This window comes from Saimiri boliviensis, chromosome 14, assembly GCF_048565385.1.
Source record: "Saimiri boliviensis isolate mSaiBol1 chromosome 14, mSaiBol1.pri, whole genome shotgun sequence".
NCBI lineage: Eukaryota > Metazoa > Chordata > Mammalia > Primates > Cebidae > Saimiri > Saimiri boliviensis.
The window spans coordinates 28,516,661-28,541,003 of NC_133462.1; the positions used below are offsets into that span (position 1 = coordinate 28,516,661).

Below are 24,343 nucleotides of genomic sequence, written 5' to 3' on the forward strand. Positions count from 1 at the left end.
AAGACCATCCTGGCCAACATGGTAAAACCCCATCTCTACTAAAAATACAAAAATTAGCTAGGTGTGGGTGGTAGTGAATGCCTGTAGTCCCAGCTCCTCAGGAGGCTGAGGCAGGAGAACCACTTGAACTGGGGAGGCAGAGGTTACAGTGAGCCAGGATTGTGCCACTGCACTCCAGCCTGGGTGACAAAGCACGATTCCGTCCCAAATAATTAATTAAATGAATGAATTTTACATTTCATATAAGCCCCTAAATTCCTCACTGACAGTGACAATTTTTGTGTTATGATGTAGGAGGCAAATTTGAGCATCTCCATGGAGTAACCTTGCTAAAGAATTATATTTTTACTGAATTGCAGATTCTTTTTGGTTTTCTTTTTTTTTTTTGAGACGGAGTTTCGTTCTTGTTACCCAGGCTGGAGTGCAATGGCGCGATCTCGGCTCACCGCAACCTCCGCCTCCTGGGTTCAGGCAATTCTCCTGCCTCAGCCTCCTGAGTAGCTGGGATTACAGGCACGCACCACCATGCCCAGCTAATTTTTTGTGTTTTTAGTAGAGACGGGGTTTCACCGTATTGACCAGGATGGTCTCAATCTCTTGACCTCGTGATCCACCCGCCTCGGCCTCCCAAAGTGCTGGGATTACAGGCTTGAGTCACCGCGCCCGGCCAAGAATTATATTTTTACTGAATTGCAGATTCTTTCTGGTTTTCTTTTGTCCTTTCTTATCCTTCTCCTTTGGTGTGGCTAAGACCCCTGGATTTTAGAACAGTACTGACGCACCTCTTCTTCTTGTTTGCAGTTTCTCAGTTAGGTACTTGGCTCATAAATTTTCAGACATTTCTAATTTTATAGTATATATAGCATTTAATGCTATACATATTTTACCAGGTTGTACTTTTGTTCACCTAAGTTTTTTTTCTTTTTTCTTGAGAACAAGTTGGTTTTAATTTTTCTTTTCTATTTTCTTTCTTTCTTTCTTTCTTTTCTTTTCTTTTTTTTTTTTTTGAGAAGAGCCTGTTGCCCAGGCTGGAGTGCAATGGCACGATCTCAGCTCACTGCAACCTCTGCCTTCTGGGTTCAAGTGATGCTCCTGCCTCAGCCTCCCGAATAGGTGGGATTACAGGTGCATGCCACCACACCTGACTAATGTTTGTATTTTAGTAGAGATGGCATTTCAGCATGTCAGCCAGGCTGGTCTTAAACTCCTGACCTCGGGTGATCCACCCACCTCACCCTTCCAACATGCTGGAATTACAGGCATGAGCCACCATGCCTGGAAGTTCACCCAAGTTTTGACTGATACTTTTTATTGTTCCATTTGGGATGTTTTAACATTTCCCTTCTGATTTCTTCTTTGACCTATGAATCATTAAATATTTTAAAATTTTTCAAACGTAGACCTTTAAAAAATATTTATTTCTAGCTCAATTGCACAAACGGTCTATTTGAAATAAATTCTTTATAATTTAGTAAGATTTGCCCTATAGCCTGGAATGCGATCAGATTTTTGTGACTATTCCGTGTGTTCTTGAAGGACATAGTCTGTGTTTTTGTGTTTTTACCTTTTTTTCACATGTTCTAATTGAAGGACATATTCCCCGGCTCTATGAGTTTAATAAATTCAAATCTCCATCTTTCCTAACCTTTTGTCTGTGACATATCAGTCAGCAGAAATTAATCTCTCTCTTGGACAATAGAGTTCTCAGTTTCTTTATTCAATTCTGTCAGTGTTTTCTTTATATATTTTGTAGTCTATTCATAAGGTGTTCACAGATTTAGAACTGCTAGATTTTCCTGGCAAATCAGCCATTTTATCATGATATATTGACCCCTTCTATCTTCTAGTACTACTTCTTAGTCTAGTTTGGCTGGTAGTAGTATAGCCTTTCTAGCTTGCTTTCTTTTGATTAGTATTTGCTGTATCTTTTTAACATCCCTTTACTTTCAACCTTCCAGTGACTTTATGTCAAGGTCTGTCATCCTTTAAAAAACATACAGCTGGATATTTTCAATGCAGTCTGACAGTCTTTGTCATTTAACTTTAAAGTTTAGTCCATTTACACATTTACATTTATTGTGATTACTGACATAGTTGACTTTGTTTCTACCATCTTACTTTTTTGCTTTCTATTTGTTCTTTTTTTTTTTTTTTTTTTTTTGAGACGGAGTTTCACTCTTGTTACCCAGGCTGGAGTGCAATGGCGCGATCTCAGCTCACCGCAACCTCTGCCTCCTGGGTTCAGGCAATTCTCCTGCCTCAGCCTCCTGAGTAGCTGGGATTACAGGCACGCGCCACCATGCCCAGCTGATTTTTTGTATTTTTAGTAGAGACGGGGTTTCACCTTGTTGACCAGGATAGTCTCGATCTCTCGACCTCGTGATCCACCCGCCTCGGCCTCCCAAAGTGCTGGGATTACAGGCTTGAGCCACCGTGCCCGGCTCTATTTGTTCTTTTTCTGTTGTTGCAGTTGACATTGGCTGTCATCCTAATTGTTGTTCCTTTATAGGTGATCTGTCTTAACTCCCTGGCTGCTTTGTGATTTCTTTGTTTTTGGTGTTCTGCAGTTTGACTCCATTGTGTCTAGGTATGGATTTCTTTTTATTTACATGGTTTGATACACTTTGTGTGTGTCATTCATTCTGCAAACTTCTCAACCATTTTATTTCAGTAATTCCTTTTATTCTTCATTCCTTCTCTTCCCTCCATCTGGGGCTCTGATTTGATTTGCATTGGGCTTTCTGTTCTGTCTTTATCTCTTAGCCTCTCCATATTTTCACCTACTTGTTTTTCTGAGTTGGAATCTGAGTGATTTCTTCAGATCTGTCTTCCAGTTCATCAGTTCCTCCTTTGGCTGTTTCTAATTTGCTGTTTAACAACCTATTATTTCAATACTTATATTTTCCCTTTAGAAGAGTTTAGTTCCTTTGCAACTCTACCCAGTCATTGGAAGGAAGTCTCATGTTACCTGTTCTGTGATTCCAGCTTTGATTAATCATTTGACACATAATTGACAGTGCCAATTTCTGAAGTCTTTGAGGCCTAAACTTGATTATTGTCTTTCTGTTAACTCTCCTTTATGGTGACTTGTTCCTTATGCATTTGGTGATTTTGGCTGTAAGCTCCTATGAATTTGCTCCCTTTTTAAATTTTTTATTTATTAAAATTTTTTCCACATAACACAGCTCTTTAATGTGGTTGAATTTTTTTTTTTTTTTTTTTTTTTTTTTTTTTTTTTGAGACAAGGTCTCACTCTGTGCTGGACTGCAGTGGCATGATCTCGGCTCACTGCAACCTCCACATCCTGGGCTCAAGCCATCCTCCCACCTCAGCCTTCAGAGTAGCTGGGACTACATGCATGCACCACCATGCTTGGCTAATTTATATTTTTTGTAGAGATGGGGGTTTTTCCATGTTGCCCAGGCTGGTCTTGAATTCGTGAGCTCAAGTGATCCACCTGCCTTGGCCTCCCAAAGTGCTGGGATGTGCAGGTGTGAGCCACTCTGTCCTTAATTTTGGGGAAATTTTTGGAAAATCTTGGGTCCTGAATTGAGGATTCCTTCCTCTAGGAGGACTTTGGTTTTCTGCTGCAGGAGTCCTTCATCTCCCTCCAGATTCCTTCTGTAACCTAGGGAGCTCAGGCTCAACAGATCCTCCTGAATGTTCCCAGCCCAATCAGGAGTGTCTGCCTTGTGCATTCTGTTACTTTTTCTTTGAGATGGAATTTCATTCTTGTCCCCTAGGCTGGAGTACAATGGTGCAGTCTCGGCTCACTGCAACCTCTGCCCGCTAAGTTCAAGTGATTCTCCTGCCCCAGTCTCCCAAGTAGTTGGGATTACAGGCACCCACCACCACACCTGGCCGATTTTTGTATTTTTTGTAGTGATGGAGTTTTGCTATGTTGGCCAGCCTGGTCTCGAACTCCTGGCCTCAGATGATCCAACCTCAGCCTCCCAAAGTGGTGGGATTACAGGTGTGAGCCACCACACTGGCCTTGTTTCTTGTGAAGAGTGCTGTGTAACTAGAGCACAAAGTTGTCCTTGTGCCTGGCACAGGGCCTGGCAGACCATGGTGCATTCCTACTTGGGGAGCAGATGGATGCTTGAGGGATGGAGGTTAGGGAACACAGTGGCCTTAGAGACCCTAGGAATTCGCTGTACTCGGTCTTCTTATCTTTCCCAGGCCTGGCCAGCATGACCCAGAACTTAGAGCCACTTCTGAAGAAGCAAGGCTGGGACTGGGCGTGAGTACTGGGTATAAGGGAGGGGTGCCAGGGCCGGCTGGGACCCTCCCAGGGTCCCCCAGCCAATCTTGTGACCTGCTGTTCTTCTAGGCTCCCTGTGGCTAAGCTGGCTATCCGCGTGGGGCTGGCAGGGGTGGGCTCTGTGCTGGGTGCCTTCCTCACCTTCCCAGGCCTGAGGCTGGCCCAGACCCACCGGGACGCGCTGACCATGTCAGAAGACCGGCCCATGCTGCAGTTAAGTGGATCGCTTGGTGGGCGGGGTGATTAGGGAACCTAAGGGTGCCCAGGTCTCACTCTCTGCTGCCCTGACTCCCCAGGTTCCTCCTGCACACCAGCTTCCTGTCTCCCCTGTTCATCCTGTGGCTCTGGACAAAGCCCATTGCACGGGACTTCCTGCAGCAGCCGCCCTTTGGGGAGACGCCCTTCTCCCTGTGCGTATGGGGTGGGGCCAGGAGGTAGCTGGGCTCCCGTGGGTGCCCCAGCCAGTGAGACTCAGGGAGGAGCCTGGGAAAAATCCTGGGGAGTCGGGGGCGGCCTTCTTAGCCCCCTTGCCCCCACCGCACTCCACACAGGCTGTCCGACTCTGCCTTTGACTCTGGGCGCCTCTGGTTGCTGGTGGTGCTGTGCCTGCTGCGGCTGGCAGTGACCCGGCCCCACCTGCAGGCTTACCTGTGCCTGGCCAAGGCCCGCGTGGAGCAGCTGCGAAGGGAGGCTGGCCGCATCGAAGCCCGTGAAATCCAGCGGAGGGTATGGACGCCCCGATGACCTGGGCCAGAGGGAACTTGGGGCTCATGGCGGGGCTCCTGGTCCTTTGGGCGTGGAGTCTCCCCAAACCCAGAAGGCCTGCCGCAGCCACCGCTGCTACCTGCCCACAGGTGGTCCGGGTCTACTGCTACGTGACTGTGGTGAGCTTGCAGTACCTGACGCCGCTCATCCTCACCCTCAACTGCACGCTCCTGCTCAAGACATTGGGTGAGATGATGCTGCGGTGTGGAGTGGAGGAGGGACGGGGCTGGAAGATAGAACAGCGCGGAAGTGGAGTCGCAGGGGCCGGGCAGGAGGCGGGGCCTGGGGAGGGGGTGGGGCCTGGGGAGGCAGGGTCTGAGCAGGAGGTGGAGCTTGGGGTGGGGTTGCCTTGGACAGGAGGTGGAGCTTGGGGTGGGGTTGCCTTGGACAGGAGGTGGAGCCTGGGGAGGGGTTGGGTGTTAGCAGGAGGTGGGGCCTGGGAAGAGGGCAGGGCTTGTAGTGAGGCAGGATCTGAGCAGGAGGTGGGACCTGGGGTGCGGCTTGCCATGGACAGGTGGCAGTGTCTGAGCGGGTGGAGACTGGGCAGGAGGCGGAGACTGGGCAGGAGGCGGAGACTGGGCAGGAGGCGGAGACTGGGCAGGAGGCGGAGACTGGGGCAGGGGTGGGAGTGTCTGGAGGAATGGGCCCAGCCCCCTGTGCCAGCCCCCTGTGCCAGCCCCCTGTGCCAGCCCCCTGTGCCAGCCCTGGCCCTCCCGCTGTGCCAGCCCTGGCCCTCCCGCTGTGCCAGCCCTGGCCCTCCCCCATTTCTCTACTCACACCTTACTTCATCCTCTTCTCCCAGGAGGCTATTCCTGGGGCCTGGGCCCAGCCCCTCTACTATCCCCCGACCCATCCTCAGCCAGCTCTGCCCCCATCGGCCCCGAGGAGGACGAGGTCCAGCAGACTGCGGCTCGGATCGCCGCGGCCCTGGGCGGCCTGCTCACGCCCCTCTTCCTCCGCGGCGTCCTGGCCTACCTCATCTGGTGGACGGCTGCCTGCCAGTTGCTGTCCAGCCTCTTCGGCCTCTACTTCCACCAGCACTTGGCGGGCTCCTAGCTGCCCGCAGACCCTCCTGGGGCCCTGAGGTCTGGTCCTGGGCCAGCAGGACATGAGCCTGCCCGCTCTGTGTGTGCCCCGGCGTCCCCAGCTGCCAGGTGAGGCCGGACTCCGCGCCTTCCCCTTCACCGCAGTGCCTGAGCCGCGGCCCCCCTTGGACGCCGAGTTTCTGCCTCAGAACTGTCTGTCCTGGACCCAGCAGCGGGTCTGGGTCCCCTGTTCATCCTGTGGCTCTGGACAAAGACGAAGCCATTGTCTTCAAAGTGTGTGTGCCAGGTTTGAGTGGCGGGAGTGCTGCTGGCTGCTCTTCTGAACAAATAAAAGGAGCATGCCAATTTTTACAAACGGTCTGAGGGGTTTGGGACTTGGGTGTGGGCGGGGTGGTAGCCGCCTGCACATCCCTGCGGCACCTGCCCTGGTGCAAGGTGGGGGCTTCGCGGGAGGGAGAGCAGAGCAGGACTGAGGGGAGCGGACGTCTGGGAGGAGAAAGGAAAGCGAGGAGGAGGCCGGGCGCGGCAGCTCACGCCTGTGATCCCAAATCTCAACACTTTGGGAGGCCAAGGTGGGCGGATCACTTGAGGCCGGGAGTTCCAGACCAGCCTGGTCAACATGGTGAAACCCCATCTCTACTAAAAATACCACCAAAAAAAAAAAAAATTAGCCGGGCATGGTGGTGTGCACTTGTAATCCCAGCTACTGGGGAGGCTGAGACAGGAGAATCACTTGAACCCGGGAGGTGGAGGTTGCAGTGAGCTGAGGTCGTGCCACTGCACTCCAGCCTGGGCGACAGAGTGAGACTTCTTGTCAAAACAAAAACAAAACAGTGGAAGGTGCATATGTAACCTTTTTGTATTTGCAAGATGTATACAGACAGTTCCCTGATTTAGAACGGTCTTAGATTTTTCTTTTTTAAATTTTTTTTTTTTTTTTTTTTTTTTTTTTTTTTTGAGACGGAGTTTCGCTCTTGTTACCCAGGCTGGAGTGCAATGGCGCGATCTCGGCTCACCGCAACCTCCGCCTCCTGGGTTCAGGCAATTCTCCTGCCTCAGCCTCCTGAGTAGCTGGGATTACAGGCACGTGCCACCATGCCCAGCTAATTTTTTAAAAAATTTAATCAGGCTGGGTGTGATAGCTCACACCTGTAATCCCAGCACTTTGAGAGGCCAAAGCAGGAGGATTGCTTGGGCTGGAAGTTTGAGACCAGCCTGGGAAACATACCATGACCTCCTCTCTACTAAAGATTAAGAAAAATTAGCTGGGCATGGTGGTATACACCTGCAGTTCCAGCTACTTGGGAAGCTGAGGCAGAAGGATCTCTTGAGCCCAGGAGTTTGAGGCTGCATTGATCCATGAACACATCACTGCACTCCAGCCTGGATGACAGAGTGAGACCCTGTCTCAGAAAACCCCCAAAAAAACAGAGACATAGAAAATACTAACACGCAGTGGCTCCCAGAATAGGCATCAGGACGTGCCCTTTGAGTGGCGTTTGACTTCTGAAATTTGCACCTCTGTTATGTGGATAAAAATGAAAAATATATTAAATATAAGGATTCAGGCTGGGCGTGAATCCCAGCACATTGGGAGGCTGAGATGGGAGGATGGCTTGAGGCCTGGAGTTCAAGACCAGCTTGGGCAACATAGGGAGACCCTGTCTCTCCAAAAAATAAGGAATTTGCTGGGCATGGTGGCACGCACCTGTGGTGCCAGCTACTTGGAAGGCTGGGGCTGGAGGATCCGTTGGGCGCAGGAGTTAGAGGCTACAGTGAGTTATCTCACCACTGTATTCCAGCCTGGAGACAGAGCTTCACCCTGTCTCTAAAAAAGGAAAATATGGCCAGGCACAATGGCACTCGCCTGTAATCCCAGCACTTCAGACGGCTGAGGTGGAAGGATCACTTGAGCTCAGGAGTTTGAGACTAGCCTGGGAAACATGGTGAAACCCCGTCTCTATAAAAAATCCAAAAATTAGCCAGGTGTGGTGGTGCACACTAGTCCTGGCTGCTCAGGAGGCAGAGGTAGGAGGATTTCTTGAACCAGGGAGGTTGAGGCTGCAGTGAGCTGTGATCACACCACTGCACTCTAGCCTGGAAGACAGCAAGACCCTGTCTCAAAAATATGAAACAAAAATGAAAATTTAAAAAAGCAGTATAAGGAGAAAAATTAGAACCACAACGAGAAAAAAATAGGAAAGATGGAAGGGGGTGGTTGAGGTCTTTGTGTGGTTCAGAGGGAAGAAAAATATTTTAATTTTTTTTTTTCTTTTTTTAGGTAAGAGTCTCAACCTGTCGCCCAGGCTGAAGTACAGTGTTGCAATCACAGCTCACCGCAACCTCTGCCACCCAAGTTCAAGCGATTCTCCTGCCTCAGCCTCCTGAGTAGCTGGATTACAGGTATGCACCACCTCACCTGGCTAGTTTTTGTATTTTTAGTAGAGACGGAGTTTCACCATGTTGGCCAGTGTGGTCTCAAACTGGCTTCAAATGCTTCACCTGCCTCGGCCTCCCAAAGTGCTGGGATTACAGGCCTGAGCCACTGCACCCAGCCAAATATTTTAATTTTTGTTGATGCATCGATTGTAAGCACCACATCCATGCCTCTCACAGGAGGGGGTTCTGCCCACAGGAACACAGGTCGATGTCTGGATAAATTTTTTTTTTCTTTTTTATAAAGACGGGGTTTCACCATGTTGGTCAGGCTGGTCTTAAACTCCTGACCTCAGGTGATCCGCCCGCCTTGGCCTCCAAAGTGCTTGGATTACAGGCGTGAGTCACCACGCCCAGCCTGGATAAATTTTTTAGTTGTCACCACAGGGGGTGAGGTGCTGCTCTTGCTGTCTGAAGAGGGGAGGCCAGGGTGCTGCTTACCACCCTGTGGTGCCCAGGATGGCCTCACCTCAGAGGACGATCAGCACCAAATGTCAGCAGTGCTGACGCTGCGAGACCCTGTGGGAGAACAAATGGAATGTACCATTTCCAGACAAGCAGAAAGAAAAGAAAAAGGGGGAAAAAACTCACAGAACTCATAGAAAAAAAGAAAAACCACTAGGCGCAGTGACTCACGCCTGTAATCCCAGCACTTTGGGAGGCCGAGGTGGGCAGATCACCTGAGGTCGGGAGTTCAAGACCAGCCTGGCCAAAATGGTGAAACCCTGTCTTTATTTAAAAAAAAAAAGAAAAAAAAAATCCCATCTCTACTGAAAATACAAAATTAGCCAGGTGTGGTGGCGGATGCCTGTAATCCCAGCTACTTGGGAGGCGGACACAGGAGAATTGCTTGAACCTGGGAGGTGGAGATTGTGGTGAGCCAAGATTGCACCATTGTACTCCAGCCTGGGCAACAAGAGCAATAAAAATCTCTGTCTCAAAAAATAAATAAAATATTTTAAAAAATGATTTGTACAGGGCCAGGTACAGTGGCTGATGCCTGTAATCCCAACACTTCGGGAAGCTGAGGTGGGCAGATCTCTTGAGCCCAGGAATTTAACATCAGCCTGGGCAACATAGCAAGACCCTGTCTCTACAAAATACAAAAAATTAGCCAGATGCAGTGACCTGCACCTGTAGTCCCAGCTATTTGGGAGGCTGAGGTGGGAGGATCACTTGAGCCTGGGAGGTTGAGGTTGCAGTGAGCTGTGAGTGTGCCACTGCACTCCAGCCTGGGTGACAGAGTGAGAACCCTGTCCCACCAAAAAAAAAAAAAATTATTTGTAGAGACAGGGTCTTACTATGTTGCCCAGGCTGGTCTCAAACTCCTGGTTTCAAGTGATACCCCTGCCTCAGCTTTCCAAAGAACTGGGATTACAGGTGTGAGCCACCATGCCTGGCCATAAATTAGTTTGTTGTTTGTTTTCTGAGACAAGTTCTTGCTCTGTCACCCATTCTGGGATGCAGTGCCGCCATCTCAACTCACTAGAGCAGGCGTCCCCAAACTACGGCCCACGGGCCGCATGCGGCCCCCTGAGGCCATTTAGCCAGCCCCCCGCCGCACTTCAGGGAGGGGCAACTCTTTCATTGGTGGTCAGTGAGAGGAGCACAGTATGTGGCAGCCCTCCAACGGTCTGAGGGACAGTGAACTGGCCCCCGGTGTAAAAAGTTTGGGGACGCCTGCTCTATAGCCTCTACCTCCCAGGCTCAAGCTGTCCTCCCACTTCAGCCTCCCAAGTAGTGGGAATTACAGGCACCTGCCATCATGCCCAGTATTTTTTCTAGACACAGGGTTTCACCATACTGCACAGGCTGGTCTTGAACTTGTGAGCTCAAGTGATCCAACTGCCTCAGCCTCCTGAAGTGCTGGAATAACAGGCATGAGCCACTGCACCCAGCCTGCAAATGAGCTATTCTTAAAAGGAAAGAGCTGTAAGCTAGACGGGAGGAAAAAATCAACCAATTAGCCAGCCAGCCAACCAACCAGGCAGTGAAAAATTGTGAGATATCTTTTTTTTTTTTTTCTTTGAGATGGAGTCTTGCTCTGTCACCCAGGCTGGAGTGCAATGGCGCGATCTCGGCTCACTGCAACGTCTGCCTCCCGGGTTCAAGTGATTTTCTTGCCTCAGCCTCCTGAGTAGTTGGGATTACAGGTGTGCACCACCATGCCCAGCTAACTTTGGTATTTTTAGTAGAAATGGGGTTTCAGGTTGATCTTGAACTCCTGACCTTGTGATCCACCCGTCTGGGCTTCCCAAAGTGCTGGGATTACAGGTGTGAGACACCACTCCTGGCCGCCTTTTTTTTTTTTTTTTTTGGAAAGGAAGTCTTGCTCTGTTGCCCAGGCTGGAGTGCAGTAGTGTGATCTCAGCTCACTGCAACCTCTGCCTCCTGTATTCAAACGATTCTTTTGCCTCAGCCTCCTGAGTAGCCAGGATTACAGGTGCACACCACCATTCTGGGCTAATTTTTGTAGTTTTTTTTTTTGTTTTTTGTTTTTTTTTTTTTTTTTTGAGACGGAGTTTCGCTCTTGTTACCCAGGCTGGAGTGCAATGGCGAGATCTCGGCTCACTGCAACCTCCGCCTCCTGGGCTCAGGCAATTCTCCTGCCTCAGCCTCCTAAGTAGCTGGGATTACAGGCACGCGCCACCACGCCCAGCTAATTTTTTGTATTTTTAGTAGAGACGGGGTTTCACTATGTTGACCAGGATGGTCTCGATCTCTCGACCTCGTGATCCACCCGCCTCGGCCTCCCAAAGTGCTGGGATTACAGGCTTGAGCCACCGCGCCCGGCCTTTTTTTTTTTTTTTTTTTTTTTAGGCAGGGTTTCTCCATGTTGGTCAGGCTGGTCTTGAATTCCCTATCTCAGGTGATCCGCCCACCTTGGCCTCTCAAAGTGCTGGGATTACAGGCGTGAGCTACTGCGTCCAGCCTTAATTTTTGTATTTTTAGGAGAAACGGTTTCACCATTTGGCCAGGCTGGTCACGGACTCTTGACCTCAAGTGATCTGCCTGCCTCAGCCTCCCAAAGTGCTGGGATTGCAGGCATTGGCCACTGCACCCAGTCCAGATACCATTTTTTTACTTGTCAAATTATGGAAGATCAAAGATGGGTGAGAGTATGTGGTATGAATCCATATGATCTGTTTGCAGGCATACCTGGCATTTCTATTCCTTTTTGGATGGTTGCCCCCAAAGATGACCCCAAAAGGACTCAGAGCTACCTAGGAGGTGACCCCAGGAAGCACCATGGCAGGTGAGAGCTGAGACAAGGAGGGAAGGTGCCTTGCAGGGGGCACCAATGAGCAGCTGACACCGGGGGCAACCCGTGCTCAGTCCTGCCAGGGGCCTTAGCGGGACAGTATAGAGCACTCAACTCAGTGATCCCATGCCCAAGAATGGGTTAAGCCACCTACACACCCACCTTCAGTCATCGGCTGCTGTTTGCACCTGGGGTACCGGGTTGTGTTTCTTCAGGAGACTCCTAGGCTGGGCAGAATTTTATAGCAAAAAGCATTTGATGGCTGGGCGCAGTGGCTCACGCCTGTAATCCCAGCACTTTGGGAGGCCAAAGCAGGCAGATCACCTGAGGTCAGGAGTTCAAGACCAGCCTGGCCAACATGGTAAAACCTCATCTCTACTAAAAATACAAAAATTAGCTGGGCATGGTAGCGGGCACCTATAATCTCAGCTACTCGGGAGGCTGAGGCAGGGGAATCGCTTGAACCCAGAAGGCAGAGGTTGCAGTGAGCCAAGATCCCACCACTGCACTCCAGCCTGGGCAACAAGAGCGAAACTCCATCTCAAAAACAAAACTCCCACTAGTTTCCTTATAGATAACATCTCTGATGGATGGGCCACCACAGGTAATGGTTGCTTAAGTTGGTTTTCAGGAACAGGATCAGTTGTTGTCCAGTTCAAACAGGCTGAGAGCTGAACCTTCCCCTCAGCCTGTGTGTGTGTGTGTGGTGACCTTTTGATGTTAGAGGGCCAAACAGTCCACCCTCAGATCAGGATAACCACTGTAAACACACATCCCACCCAGGGCCATGAAGCTTGACTACACGTGCATGGTTCTCTGACTGCCCCACTTTTCCTTAGCCCCCATCACTTTTCCCCATGTCTCTGACCAGCTTGCTCCTCTATCCCTTTTTTTTTTTTTTTTTTTTGGCACGGAGTTTCGCTTTTGTTACCCAGGCTGGAGTGCAATGGTGCGATCTCGGCTCACCGCAACCTCCGCCTCCTGGGTTCAGGCAATTCTCCTGCCTCAGCCTCCTGAGTAGCTGGGATTACAGGCACGCGCCACCATGCCCAGCTAATTTTTTGTATTTTCAGTAGAGACGGGGTTTCACCTTGTTGACCAGGATGGTCTCGATCTCTCGACCTCGTGATCCACCCACCTCGGCCTCCCAAAGTGCTGGGATTACAGGCATGGGCCACCGTGCCCGGCTGATTCAAGATTTTTATCCAGAACTTTTAACACAAATGTGTCAAAAGCACTTCAACCCTGTTTGGGGGTTCATGGGGGAAGATGGGGGAGTCAGTCAAATAAGAGTCATAAGCAGGAGAAGAAATCATTTAAGTTTTTATTAAATATACTCTCTTGGCACAAATCTTTAAAATATATAAACATTAGATAGAAACAGTGTCTTCATGGCATCAAAATATAACTCCAGACCAGGACCAGCAACCAGCAGGGAGGGGAGTGACTGCAGAGCCTCGAGTGCCTGGCTGTGTGCAGGGGTCGGGGAACAGCACTGCCCACCACTCCTGCCAGGTCCCATTCATCTGGGAGCCACCTCACGGAGGCACGCTGGGGTCAGCAGGGTCTAGGGGACCCTCCCACCCACACCTTGTCTCTCCTGCCCAGCCTGTGGCCCAAAATCCACCCACTTGGTCTCACCCACCTGGGGCAGACCCCGGGTCCCTGCTGCTGTTGCATGCCTGTCGGAGTTGGGTGCCCTCCTGTCTCCCTGTGACGGGGGACCCGCCACTCCTGCCAAGTCTGGGTGCTGGGTAAGGGATGCCCACCCAGCGGCACAGCCCCTCACAGTCATCACAGGCTGCCTGGGCCTCTGGGGATGAGATTAGGGAGGCTGGTGGCCACATGCAAGGAAGGTCAGAGAGCAGTCTTTACACCCACAGGTCCAAGACAAGAAGAATAGGAGGTGGACAGAAGGAAGGGTGACATGAAGTCATGACTGGCGATGCATGAGCTCAGATCCCTCCCCACAGTGTGTGCGGGGCCAGCCGTGGAAAGCAACACTCAGGGTCATGCTCACCCTGGCACCAGGCGGACCAGTCAGGGGTTCCATGTGAAAAGGCCATAGACCCAGGGTCAGCCAAGTTAAAAGAAATCAAATTCACAACGTCATCAGGGAATGGGTCCCTGTGATACCTGGCGGGCCCTGGGGGACTTCTCTGAGAGACCAGTTAGCTGGGGTTCCCCTAGGTACCTCAGCTGTTCCTCACCTCCCACCCCCAGGCTGTCCTCTGTCATGAGGCTCCCACTCTGGGGGGATCAAGGCTCCATTTCATGGAAACCAAACAACCCCTTATGGGCTTTAAATTGCTCCATGTCCCAGCAAAGTGCTGCTCAAGAGGGGACCCCAGGACCTGTTGGATACCCCAGCTGGGCAGAGGGTTGGGGCCCTGAGACCCAGCCTCTATTGGTGTGGCCCGGGGATGCAGGAGCTTCTAGGCCAAAGGAGGCAGCTTGGGTGCTCACATTTCAGCAGCTGCCGCAAGCTGCGGGTCTGACCCAAACCTGAGGCAGTTCCGTGTGGTGGTCCAGGCCTCACACCCTGGAGCAAGCAAGACGCTCATGGGAAGGTTACAAAGCAGTGGCCAGGCCAGCCTGTGGGGAGCTGCTCTCTTGGGGCCCCAGCTGCTTGCATGTCTAGGATGGACAGGAGGCTCTGGGGGAACATGGTTCCCAGCAGGAGGCTCTGCTGACTGAGGAGTTGTGGCCTCAGGCAAATACTGGAGAAGGCAGGACCGGCAGGGTGGGGTGGGCCAGGGGCTGCATTTGTGGCCAAAGCTGAACAGGAGGCTCGCCCCATCCTGGGCAGGGTCCGCCTGCAGGAAAGGCACCCCTGTACCCTGGAGGCCGGGCAGGCACGCAGAGTCAGAACAAGGAGGGCCAGGCGCGGTCTGGCTCTGAGCCTGGTGGGACAGGGGTCACTAGAAATCAGCAACATGTCGGAGGACACACGAGACCAGGAGGTGGAGCCCACCACGCCCCACTAGGACCTTTTAGGTCACACCTCCGGCAGACAGCGCCAGCCTCTGCGGAGGAGGGAAGAGGGGTGCGCGGGACCCCCCACACCACTGCCCCATCGCTGCACTTCCAGGGCCACCAGCTTTGCGCTTGGACCTGCGGACTCCGAGTCCAGGCCCCTCAGGACCACCTGCTTGTTCCACAAAGCGCCCCATGTGGCTCCTGAGGTGGAACCAAGCGCACCCCCGTTCCATGGGCCCAGAATACCAAAGGGGTCACCGGCCCACTGTCCTGAGCGCAGCTCAGGGTCCCCTAGCTCTGCAGGTGCCGCAGCAGGATCTGCATGAGGTCGAAGGTGGTGAAGCTGATGCCCACGGCGATGGGACCCTTGACCCAGTTCATGCTCAAGCCTTTGTAGAGGCCGCGCACGGCGCCCTCCTCCCGCACGATAGTGCGCAAAGTGCAGGCGATGGAGGTGCGCGGGTAGCCCGTGACGCCGGCCGTCTGCATGCGCCGCCGCACCACATCCAGTGGGTACGAGGCTGACTGCCCGATGAGGCCAGCGCAGGCGCCGAAGATCATGCGCTCGAAGGGGTAGGGCTGACGGCGGCCACTGTACTCTGCGGGGTGAGGGGCGGGAGGGCCGTGAGGGAGCCGCGAGGGGGCGCGCACCCTGCACCCATGCGCGCACATACACGCATGCACTCGCAGCCCCACGTGTGTGCGCACTCACGCGTACCCACCCCCCCACTGCCTCACCTCCGGGTTGCTCCTTTCCAATCAAACTCGAGAAATAAAATATCTTAAAAGGTAGAAACGCACAGAATCATAGAACCAACTCCCAGAGCTTATCAGCTTTACTCCATGTCTACTAAGGAAAGGAACATTCTAGGTGCTCGCGTGCCCAGTCTCTGACAGGCGCCCTCCCTGGGTAGCGCCTATGAGCTGTTGCACAGAGTGGACATAAGTGACCATGAACTACACGGCGCACCGTCTCGCGGGTCCAAACGGGATGTGTGGGCGTGGAGGAGGAAGGAGCAGCAACAGGTCAGTAGGGGTTCCTTAAAACATTTGTAGTAGTAAATTTAGAACTAGGAATTTAAAACAGCCAGGGCCGGGCGCAGCAGCTCACGCCCGTAATCCCAGCACTTTAGGAGGCCAAGGTGGGCGGATCACGTTAGCTCAGGACTTGCAGACCAGCCTGGCCAACATGGCGAAACCCTGTCTCTACCAAAAACAAAAATTAGCCAGGTGTTGTGGCCGGCACCTATAATCCACAAGAATCGCTTGAACCCAGGAGGGGGAGGTTGCAGTGAGCTGAGATGGCGCCACTGCACTCCAGCCTGGGCGACAGAGAGAGACTCTGTCTCAAAAAAACAGCCAGACAGGAGACACTGTGATCTACTCACCAGATGGGCAAAAACGAGGGGTCTGCTGGCACCACGTGGAATGAGAACATGGGGGCAAGGGTTGGGAAGCCTCCAGAGAGAAACACAGAAAATCGGGGTTCACACTCACACAAGGAGAGGAGCTCCTGGATGCTGGCTGATCACAAAAAACCTGGTAACAGCCAAAGGACACTCCAAGAAGGGAAGGCCCACTGTGTAGCCACTAAAAAGGCGGAACAGGGCATAGACCCCGGTGGATGCACCCCAAACCAGCTGAGCTGGGAGCTGCCCTCCTGGGTGAGCTGAGCAGACGGGGAGCATTTTATATACCTGTGAAAGGTGGCATGGTGGTGTTCTCGCCACAGATACATGCATACAGAAGCATTTTCAAAGCAGTCTTGTAGGGTGCAACCCCCACTTCTAATAAGAGGCCCTAGGAGGGAGGCTTGGGCCCTCAGCATTACCCCTAACATTCTATTTCTTTGGCAAAAGATGTCTGGGAGTAGGCTGAGCGCAGTGGCTCACACCTTTTATCCCAGCACTTTGGGAGGCAAAAGCAAGAGGATCGCTGCTTTTTTGTTTATATATATATATATATATATATAAACAAAAAAACACCTGGGAGCAAATGTAGCAAAATGTGGATGGCTCTTCACACGGGGTAGCAGGTGTGATATTACAACATTCTTTGTACTTTCCGATTTTCTCCCAACTACCAAAACAAGCAACAGTACTTCCCTTCCACGTGGCTTTTACCCGTATGCTTTGCGCCTGTGCTTCTGAAAATGTGAGGTGGTCAGTGCTCTGGGTGATACATTGGGCTTCCCAGAGTCACTTTTTTTGAGACAGGGTCTCACTTTGTCCCCCAGGCTGGAGTGCAGTGGTGATCACGGCTAACTGTAGCCTCACCTCTCCAGTAGCTGGGACCACAGGCATGCACCACTGTGCCCAACTTTTTTTTTCTATCTTTGGCAGAGACGGGGTTTCGCCATGTTGCCCAGGCTGGTCTGGAACTCCTGACCTCAAGCGATCCGCCCCCCTTAGCCTCCCAAAGCGCTGGGATTACAGATGCGAGCCACTGCACCGGACAGAGTTGCTCTCACATAGGCATTTAAGGCAGAGTCCAGGTTCCTCAGTGGCGGCTGGACACAGTGCATTCTCTCTGGATTTGGATGTGGGTCTCCAGCCTGCCTCACCCAGGGTTGTACCCCACTCCACCTGGTCTCCAGGTCTGTGTGAGCCAGGTGGAGCTGCGGTCCCCAGGGAATGCTTCCTGAACGTCCCCACCCCGTGCTCCCAACTCTCCTTACCTCTGTGCAGGCTCTTGAGCGTCTCATAGGTGAAAAAACTCAGGCCGGCATAGGGAATGACCCCCAGCACGGTGGGTGTAAATCCATGGTAGAGGGTCTTCAGCCCCTCTTCTCTCGAGATGCGGATGAAGACATGAAAGATGTTGCTGTACCTGCCAGGACAGAGCAGCCCAGCAGGTGAGACTCGGGCCTCCCTGGTACGGGGAGCACCCACAGAGGCTCTTGGCTCGTCCCACAGTCTGCTGGGCCTGGGCATGTCTGGATGTGGATGTCTGCCTTCTTCAAGATACATAATTCCATCTCCAAAGCTTTGGCAATTAGAGGGGAAATGCACACCTAGACCCAGACTTCACCTTTGCCATGGGAAGCCCTCTGGCGTGCTTAGCCCTTGTCTTTTATTCTTACACTTTTTTTTTTTTTTTTTTTTTTTTTTTTTTTTTGAGGCAGGCTCCCTCTGTTACCCAGGCTGGAGGACATGGCACAGTCTCGGCTCACTGCAACCTCTGCCTCCTGGGTACAAGTGATTCTCCTGCTTCAGCCACCCAAGTAGCTGGGATTACAGACATTGTGCCACCAGACCCCGCTAATTTTTATATTTTTAGTTGAGACAGAGCTTTGCCATGTTGACCAGGCTGGTCTTGAATTCCTGACCTCAGGTGATCCACCTACCTCGGCCTCCCAAAGTGCTGGGATTACAAGCGTGAACCACCATACCCGGCCTCTATTTTTTTTTTCTTTTTCTTTTCTTTCTTTCTTTCCTTTTTTTTTTTTTTTTTTTTTTGGAGACAGGGTCTCACTCTGTGGCCCAGGCTGAAGTGCAGTGGCATAATCATGTCTCACTGCAGCCTCAACCTGCCAGACTCAAGCAATTCTCCTCCCTCAGCCTCTCAAGCAACTGAGATCACAGGTGTATGTTACCACACCAGGCTAATATTTAGTTTTTGTAGAGACAAGGTCTCACTCTGTTACCCAGGCTGGTCTCAAACTCCTGGGCTCAAGTGATCCTAGCCGTGGCTCCCAAAGTGCTGGGATTATAGGCATGAACCACCAAGCACAGTCTATTCTTACACATTCTTCATGATCATGGTATCTTCCCTGAATTAAGCATTCCATTCTCACACTTCTTTTTTTTTTAAGACAGTCTGGCTTTGTCGCCCAGGCTGGAGTGCAGTGGCTCCACCTCAGCTTACTGCAACCTCTGCCTCCTGAGTTCAAGTGATTCTCCTGCCTCAACCTCCTGGGTAGCTAGGAATACAGGCGCAGGTCACCATGCCCAGCTAATTTTTGTATTTTCAGTAGAGACAGGGTTTCACCATGTTGAAGAGGCTGGTCTCAGACTCCTGACCTCAAGTGATCCACCTGCCTCTGCCTCCCAAAGTGTTGGGATTACAGGCGTGAGCCACTGTGCTCGGCCATATTCTGACACATTTTTTGTTTTTGTTTTGAGATGGAGTCTTGCTCTGTCGCCCAGGCTGGAGTGCAGTGGCAGGATCTCAGCTCACTGCAACCTCTGCCTCCTGGGTTCAAGCGATTCTCCTGCCTCAGCCTCCCAAGCAGCTGGGATTACAGGCATGTGCCACCACACTTGGCTAATTTTTGTAATTTTAGCAGAGACAGGGTTTCACCATGTCGGTCAGGCTTGTCTTGAACTTCTGACCTCATGATCTGCCTGCCTTGGCTGGGATCACAGGTGTGAGCTACTACGCAGGGCCTTCTTACACATTTTTAACGCATCTATGCCCAATTAAAATGAAGACTCTTGCTTTGATCCAAGCAGAAACTGACCCCCAGGCTAAGAGAACAAATCGCTGCCTTTCTGGAACAGCTACAAAATGACACACCAGGCCTGCACTGCTGACAGCGAGGCCGAGATGCAAACCCCAGGGGCCCGACAGAGAAAGGGATTCCGACCTGGGAGCCCACCACCAATGTAAGGACTCACATTTCCTTCGGGGTTACGGCCATCCGAGCTCTGACCAGGTCCAGGGGGTAGGTCAGTGAAGCGGCTGTCGTTCCAGCCAGTGCTCCCGCGAAGAGGCGAGGCCAAGGGGGCAAGGCTCTGAACAGGGCAGGCGGAGAAGGGGAGACGGTAGTGAGGGGGTGCAGATGCTCAGAGGCCTGGCCTGGAGCACCTGCACCTCTCTGCTGGGGTGGGGACAGGGGTGGGGACTGAGGAACACGAGGTGGGCTGGCTTCCTCGTGGCCAAGCTGATGGGGTCTTTGGAACGGGCCTCATTTTGAGATTTACTTGGCTGCCTTCCCTTCCCCCCTGCTGGCATGAAATTAATGAATGATGTGTATTTTCCCTACAGCCCTGGGGGCATGGTGGCCTGCCCCTCTGGGATTTATGTGTCGGGGTGGAGAAACGTCTGGAGACAAACGGGCAAAGGAGAGGAGCTCTGAAGACAGAACAGGGCATATGACAGAGTCGGGGGCGGGGCGCCTCACGAGTTGCGGGAAGAGGGAGGATGGGGCTAGGGTCAGGGCAAGGAGAGGAAAACTCGGAGGGAGCGAGGCAGAGGGAGGGCAGGGGCGGGGCGTGCGGAGGAAAGAGAGGGGGCGGGCGTGGGCGGGGCTATGCTGGGGCGGGGCGGGGCGGGGCCTCACTCTCCGCGAAAGCCGTAGTAGCGGCCCAGGATGCGCTTGTACTCTTCGTGTGCGCTGAACTGGATGGCGGCATAGGGCACCACGCGCACCATGGTGGCCGAGTTCCCGCGCCACAAGCTGAGGAAGCCCTCGTTGAGGTAGGTGTAGTAGAGGACCCGGAAGGCCTCCTGGGGATAAGCGAGGAGGTCAATATCTCTCCGCCTCTGCGTGCCCTCCCTGCGCACCTATGTGACTAGCAGAGCGCCCCGAAAGTGCGAAGGCAGGGCCGGGGTGATCCCATCCCCATGCACTGTGCACAACCCCATCCCCATGTGAGGGCTCCACTCTGATTTGTCCAGACTGACATGATCAACCCCAGGCCTCCCATCCCAGCAAGTTCTCCACTCCGGGGTATGGCAAAGCGAACCAGTCTGCACAGCAGCTCAGAACCCTGCCCAGGGGCATGTCTGTCGGTGTTTAGCATTCTAGCTTTAACATTTTATCTTTTTCTTTGTTAAGACGGTAGCACCTGCTCTCTGTTTAACAATAAATCAAACAAAAACCTTGTTTTAGAGCTGTCGAGTCTCCCCACCCCACTGCCAGAAGGACACTCGGGATGTCCTGTCAGTTCCCAGGCTGAGCTGTGTCCAGGCAGAGCTGGGGATGATGGGAAAACAGGTAGTCCTGTCCCCACCCCGAGGCTCCTCAGACCACCTGCCTAACTCCCGCCAGCCCAGCAGGGTGATGGTGACTATCCCCAGGCCAGGGGCAGTGACATAGTGGCTCACCTTGGCAGAAAATCTTTTTGAAGACACTGGAAAAAACAAAAGCACAAGAGACACTGAGACGCAAAGGACAGAACCCCCTATCTGCGTGGCCCCACCCCCAATACCCACTAGCAGGGTCGCCCTCCTCTTCCACCCTAGTCTTGTCCCAGGAAGGGGAGCCGACACTCGACCCTCAGAACAGTGAGGGTCTCCCGTGAGAGGAGAACCTGTCTGAGATGGGTTGACCATCAGCATCCCGTCCCAGGACTAGAGTCTCATTGACCCAAACCCACCACTGCACTCCAAACCCTGCAGGGAAGGTGTGCTAGCCGTTAGGCACATGGGTCTCAACTGAGAAGCCCTGGCTCTCTCAGAACAAGACCTGCAGGGGTCTGCGTGTGGGGTCTGCCTCTCTTCCGGACACGCCCCTCCCAGGGCCCCAGCACAGGCACCGCTATCTTGCCTCTCCCATCCCCTGTGGCTGCCCCGTTCTCTCTGGTTCTGTGCTGCCCTTGGGCGTGGGGGACCTGAGCCGTGGTGGGCCATGGGGACTCCTGGGAGAGATCCAGAAAAACAGGCCTGGCAGCCCGCCATCTCACCCCTCGGCCCCCACCACTTGTATGTGCAACGGGCATGCATGCCTGCTGCCTCCAGGGTTGATCCCCAGTTCCCCGCAGAACATGACACTCTGTACCTGCTTGTGTGCACTTAAAGGGGCCTGCCCTGGCCAGGTGCAGTGACTCATGCCTGTAATCCCAGCACTCTGGGAGGCTGAGGCAGGTGGATCACCTGGTTCGAGACCAGCCTGGCCAACATGGCGAAACCCCGACTCTACTTAAAAAAAAAAAAAAAAAAAAAATTAGCTGGGCATGGTGGTGGACACCTGCAATCCCAGCTACTCAGGAGGCTGAGGCAGGAGAATTCGGGAGGTGGAGGTTGCAATGAGTGGAGATTGTACCACTGCACCCCAGCCTGGGGGACAGAGAGAGACTCTGTCTCAAAAAAAATAAAGGGGACTGCCCTTTTCGAAGGCCTGTCAGCTCACTGGATGCATATGCCAGCCAAGGAGGAGGCTGATATCCGAGCCTCCACTTTACGGAGGAGGAAACTGGGACAGAGGGAGGCTAGAGGATCAGCTCAAGGTGGTGGGAAGGGCCCGGCTCAAGCCTGCAGATTCTTCCCAAACAATGGAGGGAGAGGGCCCAGGCTGTAACCATCTTACTGCTGGGCCGTGGGCAGGAACTGGTAACTGTTTGAGGGGGGTAAAGGCCACCTTTTCAGAACACCCTGGGACTGTTTAACCCTAGGGAGGGAGGGTGAGGGTTTCTGTTGAGGGTTTAACTTCTGTCCTCCGAAAAGATATGTCCACATTCTAATCCCTAACTCCCAAGAAGGCAACCTTACCTGGAAGCCGGGCCTTTGCAGATGTAATAGAGTTAAGGTAAGGTTGTATTGGGTTAGGGTGGGCCCTAAATGCAGATGGGTGTCCTTATAAGAACAGAAAACAGGCCGGGCACAGTGGCTCATGCCTGTAATCCCAGCACTTCGCGAGGCCAAGGTGAGTGGATCACCAGAGGTCAGGAGTCCGAGACTAGCTGGGCCAACATGGTAAAACCCCATCTTGACTAAAAATACAAAAAAAAATTAGCCAGGCATGGTGGTGTGTGCCTGTAATCCCAGCTACTCAGGAGGCTAAGGCAGGAGAATTGCTTGAACTGGGGAGATGGAGGTTGCAGTGAGCCAAGATCACGTCACTGTACTCCTGCCTGGGCTACAGAGCAAGACCCTGCCTCAAAAAAAAAAAAAGAGAGAGAGAAATACACACAGAGGAGAAGGCCACGTGATGACAGAGGCAGAGATTGGAGCCATGTAGCCACAAGCCAAGAACACCAGGAGCCCCAGAAGCCGGAAGAAGCAAGGAAGGATCCTCCCCTAGAGCCTGTGGAGGGAGGGCAGCCCTGCCCACACCTTCACTTCGGACTTCTGGCTCCAGAATTGTCAGAGAAGAAATTCCTATTGTTTGAGGCCACCTGGTTTGTGGTGCTTTCTGATGGCAGCCCCAGGAAACGCATACAGATTCGAAGTTGAATTGATTGACTGACTGATTATCTCTCTGGTTAGCCAGGCTGGTCTCAAACCCCTGACCGCAAGTGATCTGCCTGCCTTGGCCTCTCAAGGGATTATAGGCATGAGCCACCGTGCCTGGCCTCTAAGTGGATTTTAAAGAAGCATTTTAAAAAATCCATTTAAAAAGCCCAACTTGAATATAGTGGAGCAGACCCGTAGTCCCAGCTATTTGGGAGGCTGAGGCAGGAGGATCGCTTGAGCCCAGGAGTTTGAGGCCAGCCTGGGCAACATAGAAAACCTCATTTCTAAAATAAATGTAAAAAGAAAAAGAAAAGAAAACCCAATCTGAAGCGTGGTTTGGGCCATGAAGGAGTAGGTGACTGCCTGGCAGCTTCTCTATCACATGGGGACAGACAACACTTACCTTGGAAGATGATTTTGGTTCGGTCCAGGGGGGCTACCGCTGTTTTGGCAAGGGCACCAGCCAGAGCCCCAGACAGCAGGGAGCTGAGCACTTGCCTGTGGTCACGCTGCAACAGAACACGTGATCAGAGGTCAGAGGGCAGGGGGGCTGCTCTGCAGAGGACCTTGCCCCAGAAGTGCCTCCTTACACCCTCCGGGTCAGGGCCAAGGGATGCACCCCACCCTGAGTGTGTTGGCCCTGCTTGGTTGTGGGTGATCTGTGGTGGGTCTACCAGCCACAGAGCCCACTGGGGACACAGTGAAAACTTCGCAGGGTGACAGGGACCATCCACATTGGAGGTGAGGTGTGCTGGCTTCACGTTCTCAGAGACAGGCTCACAATAGGACCGGCCCACCTGCGAACTTCAGTTCCCTCTACAGCCTGTGTGCCCCTGACTACAGCACTGTGGCATTTTAGGTACACAGGGACCGAAAACAGGCACCGGGGACTGCCGGGGTTGGGGGGTTGGTAGTGGGTGTCAGGCAAGCAGACCCTGACTCTGTGCCAGCCTGTCCCTTCCCACAGCTTCCGATCAGGAGTCCGGAGGTTGGCATCTGTGACTCTTCATCCAGCCCAGGTGAGAGGGTGACAGCGACACTGATGATGGCTGCCAACCCGCGTCAACTGCTCCCGTGCCAGCCCGAGCCAGTGCTTTCCAGAGTCCTCTGGGGCTGCCCGAGGCCCCTGCTCCCCCACAGCCCTCCCTCCTTCCCTTGACAGCCACGCCACACTGGAGTGTGTCCGAACCCTGTGGGATCCACAGGGCGCCACCTGCCCATCAGGTTGGAGTTTCCATTTTCCCCGCTGACTCAGCCACGGGACTCTCACTGAGAAGTGGCGGAGAGCATTCTGGAAAGTTCTGGATGAGAGGTGCTCTGATTCCATTTCCAAGCAGACTCAGCTACAGGACTCGCTGAGAAGTGGCAGAGAATATTCTGGAAAGTTGTGAATGGGAGGTGCTCTGGTCTTTTCTTGCCCTGTAGTGCTTTGCCGTCTGAACCCAATGTGGATGGGCAGGTTGTTCAGTGACT

At 52.7% G+C, this 24,343-nt stretch overlaps 2 protein-coding genes across 4 annotated transcripts in view; one reads left to right on the forward strand and one right to left on the reverse strand.

The window, feature by feature from the left end:
• The window catches only part of TMEM161A (transmembrane protein 161A), a 33,362-nt gene extending 13,986 nt beyond the window's left edge, over positions 1-19,376 (forward strand). Inside the window, exons 7-15 of one of the 3 annotated variants that reach the window (XR_012513415.1) lie at positions 4,183-4,243; positions 4,334-4,477; positions 4,561-4,674; positions 4,816-4,990; positions 5,119-5,215; positions 5,832-6,183; positions 8,357-8,478; positions 11,665-11,767; positions 19,207-19,376. Coding sequence is in view for 1 of the 3 variants with exons in the window: in XM_039466828.2 (XP_039322762.1) it covers positions 4,183-4,243; positions 4,334-4,477; positions 4,561-4,674; positions 4,816-4,990; positions 5,119-5,215; positions 5,832-6,085 (845 nt within the window). In the remaining 2 variants the exon portion in view is untranslated. Of the gene's footprint in view, positions 1-4,182; positions 4,244-4,333; positions 4,478-4,560; positions 4,675-4,815; positions 4,991-5,118; positions 5,216-5,831; positions 6,431-8,356; positions 8,479-11,664; positions 13,030-19,206 lie in introns of those variants that run through there. The other 2 variants (XR_012513414.1, XM_039466828.2) reach the window with 2 other exon arrangements.
• SLC25A42 (solute carrier family 25 member 42) overlaps positions 13,074-24,343 on the reverse strand; it is a 40,344-nt gene continuing 29,074 nt past the window's right edge. Inside the window, exons 3-8 of the mRNA XM_039466497.2 lie at positions 23,274-23,379; positions 20,804-20,829; positions 20,037-20,203; positions 19,372-19,488; positions 17,430-17,581; positions 13,074-15,351 (exon numbers count right to left, since the gene is read on the reverse strand). Coding sequence (XP_039322431.1) covers positions 15,044-15,351; positions 17,430-17,581; positions 19,372-19,488; positions 20,037-20,203; positions 20,804-20,829; positions 23,274-23,379 — 876 coding nt within the window. The 3' untranslated portion in view covers positions 13,074-15,043. The remainder of the gene's footprint in view (positions 15,352-17,429; positions 17,582-19,371; positions 19,489-20,036; positions 20,204-20,803; positions 20,830-23,273; positions 23,380-24,343) is intronic.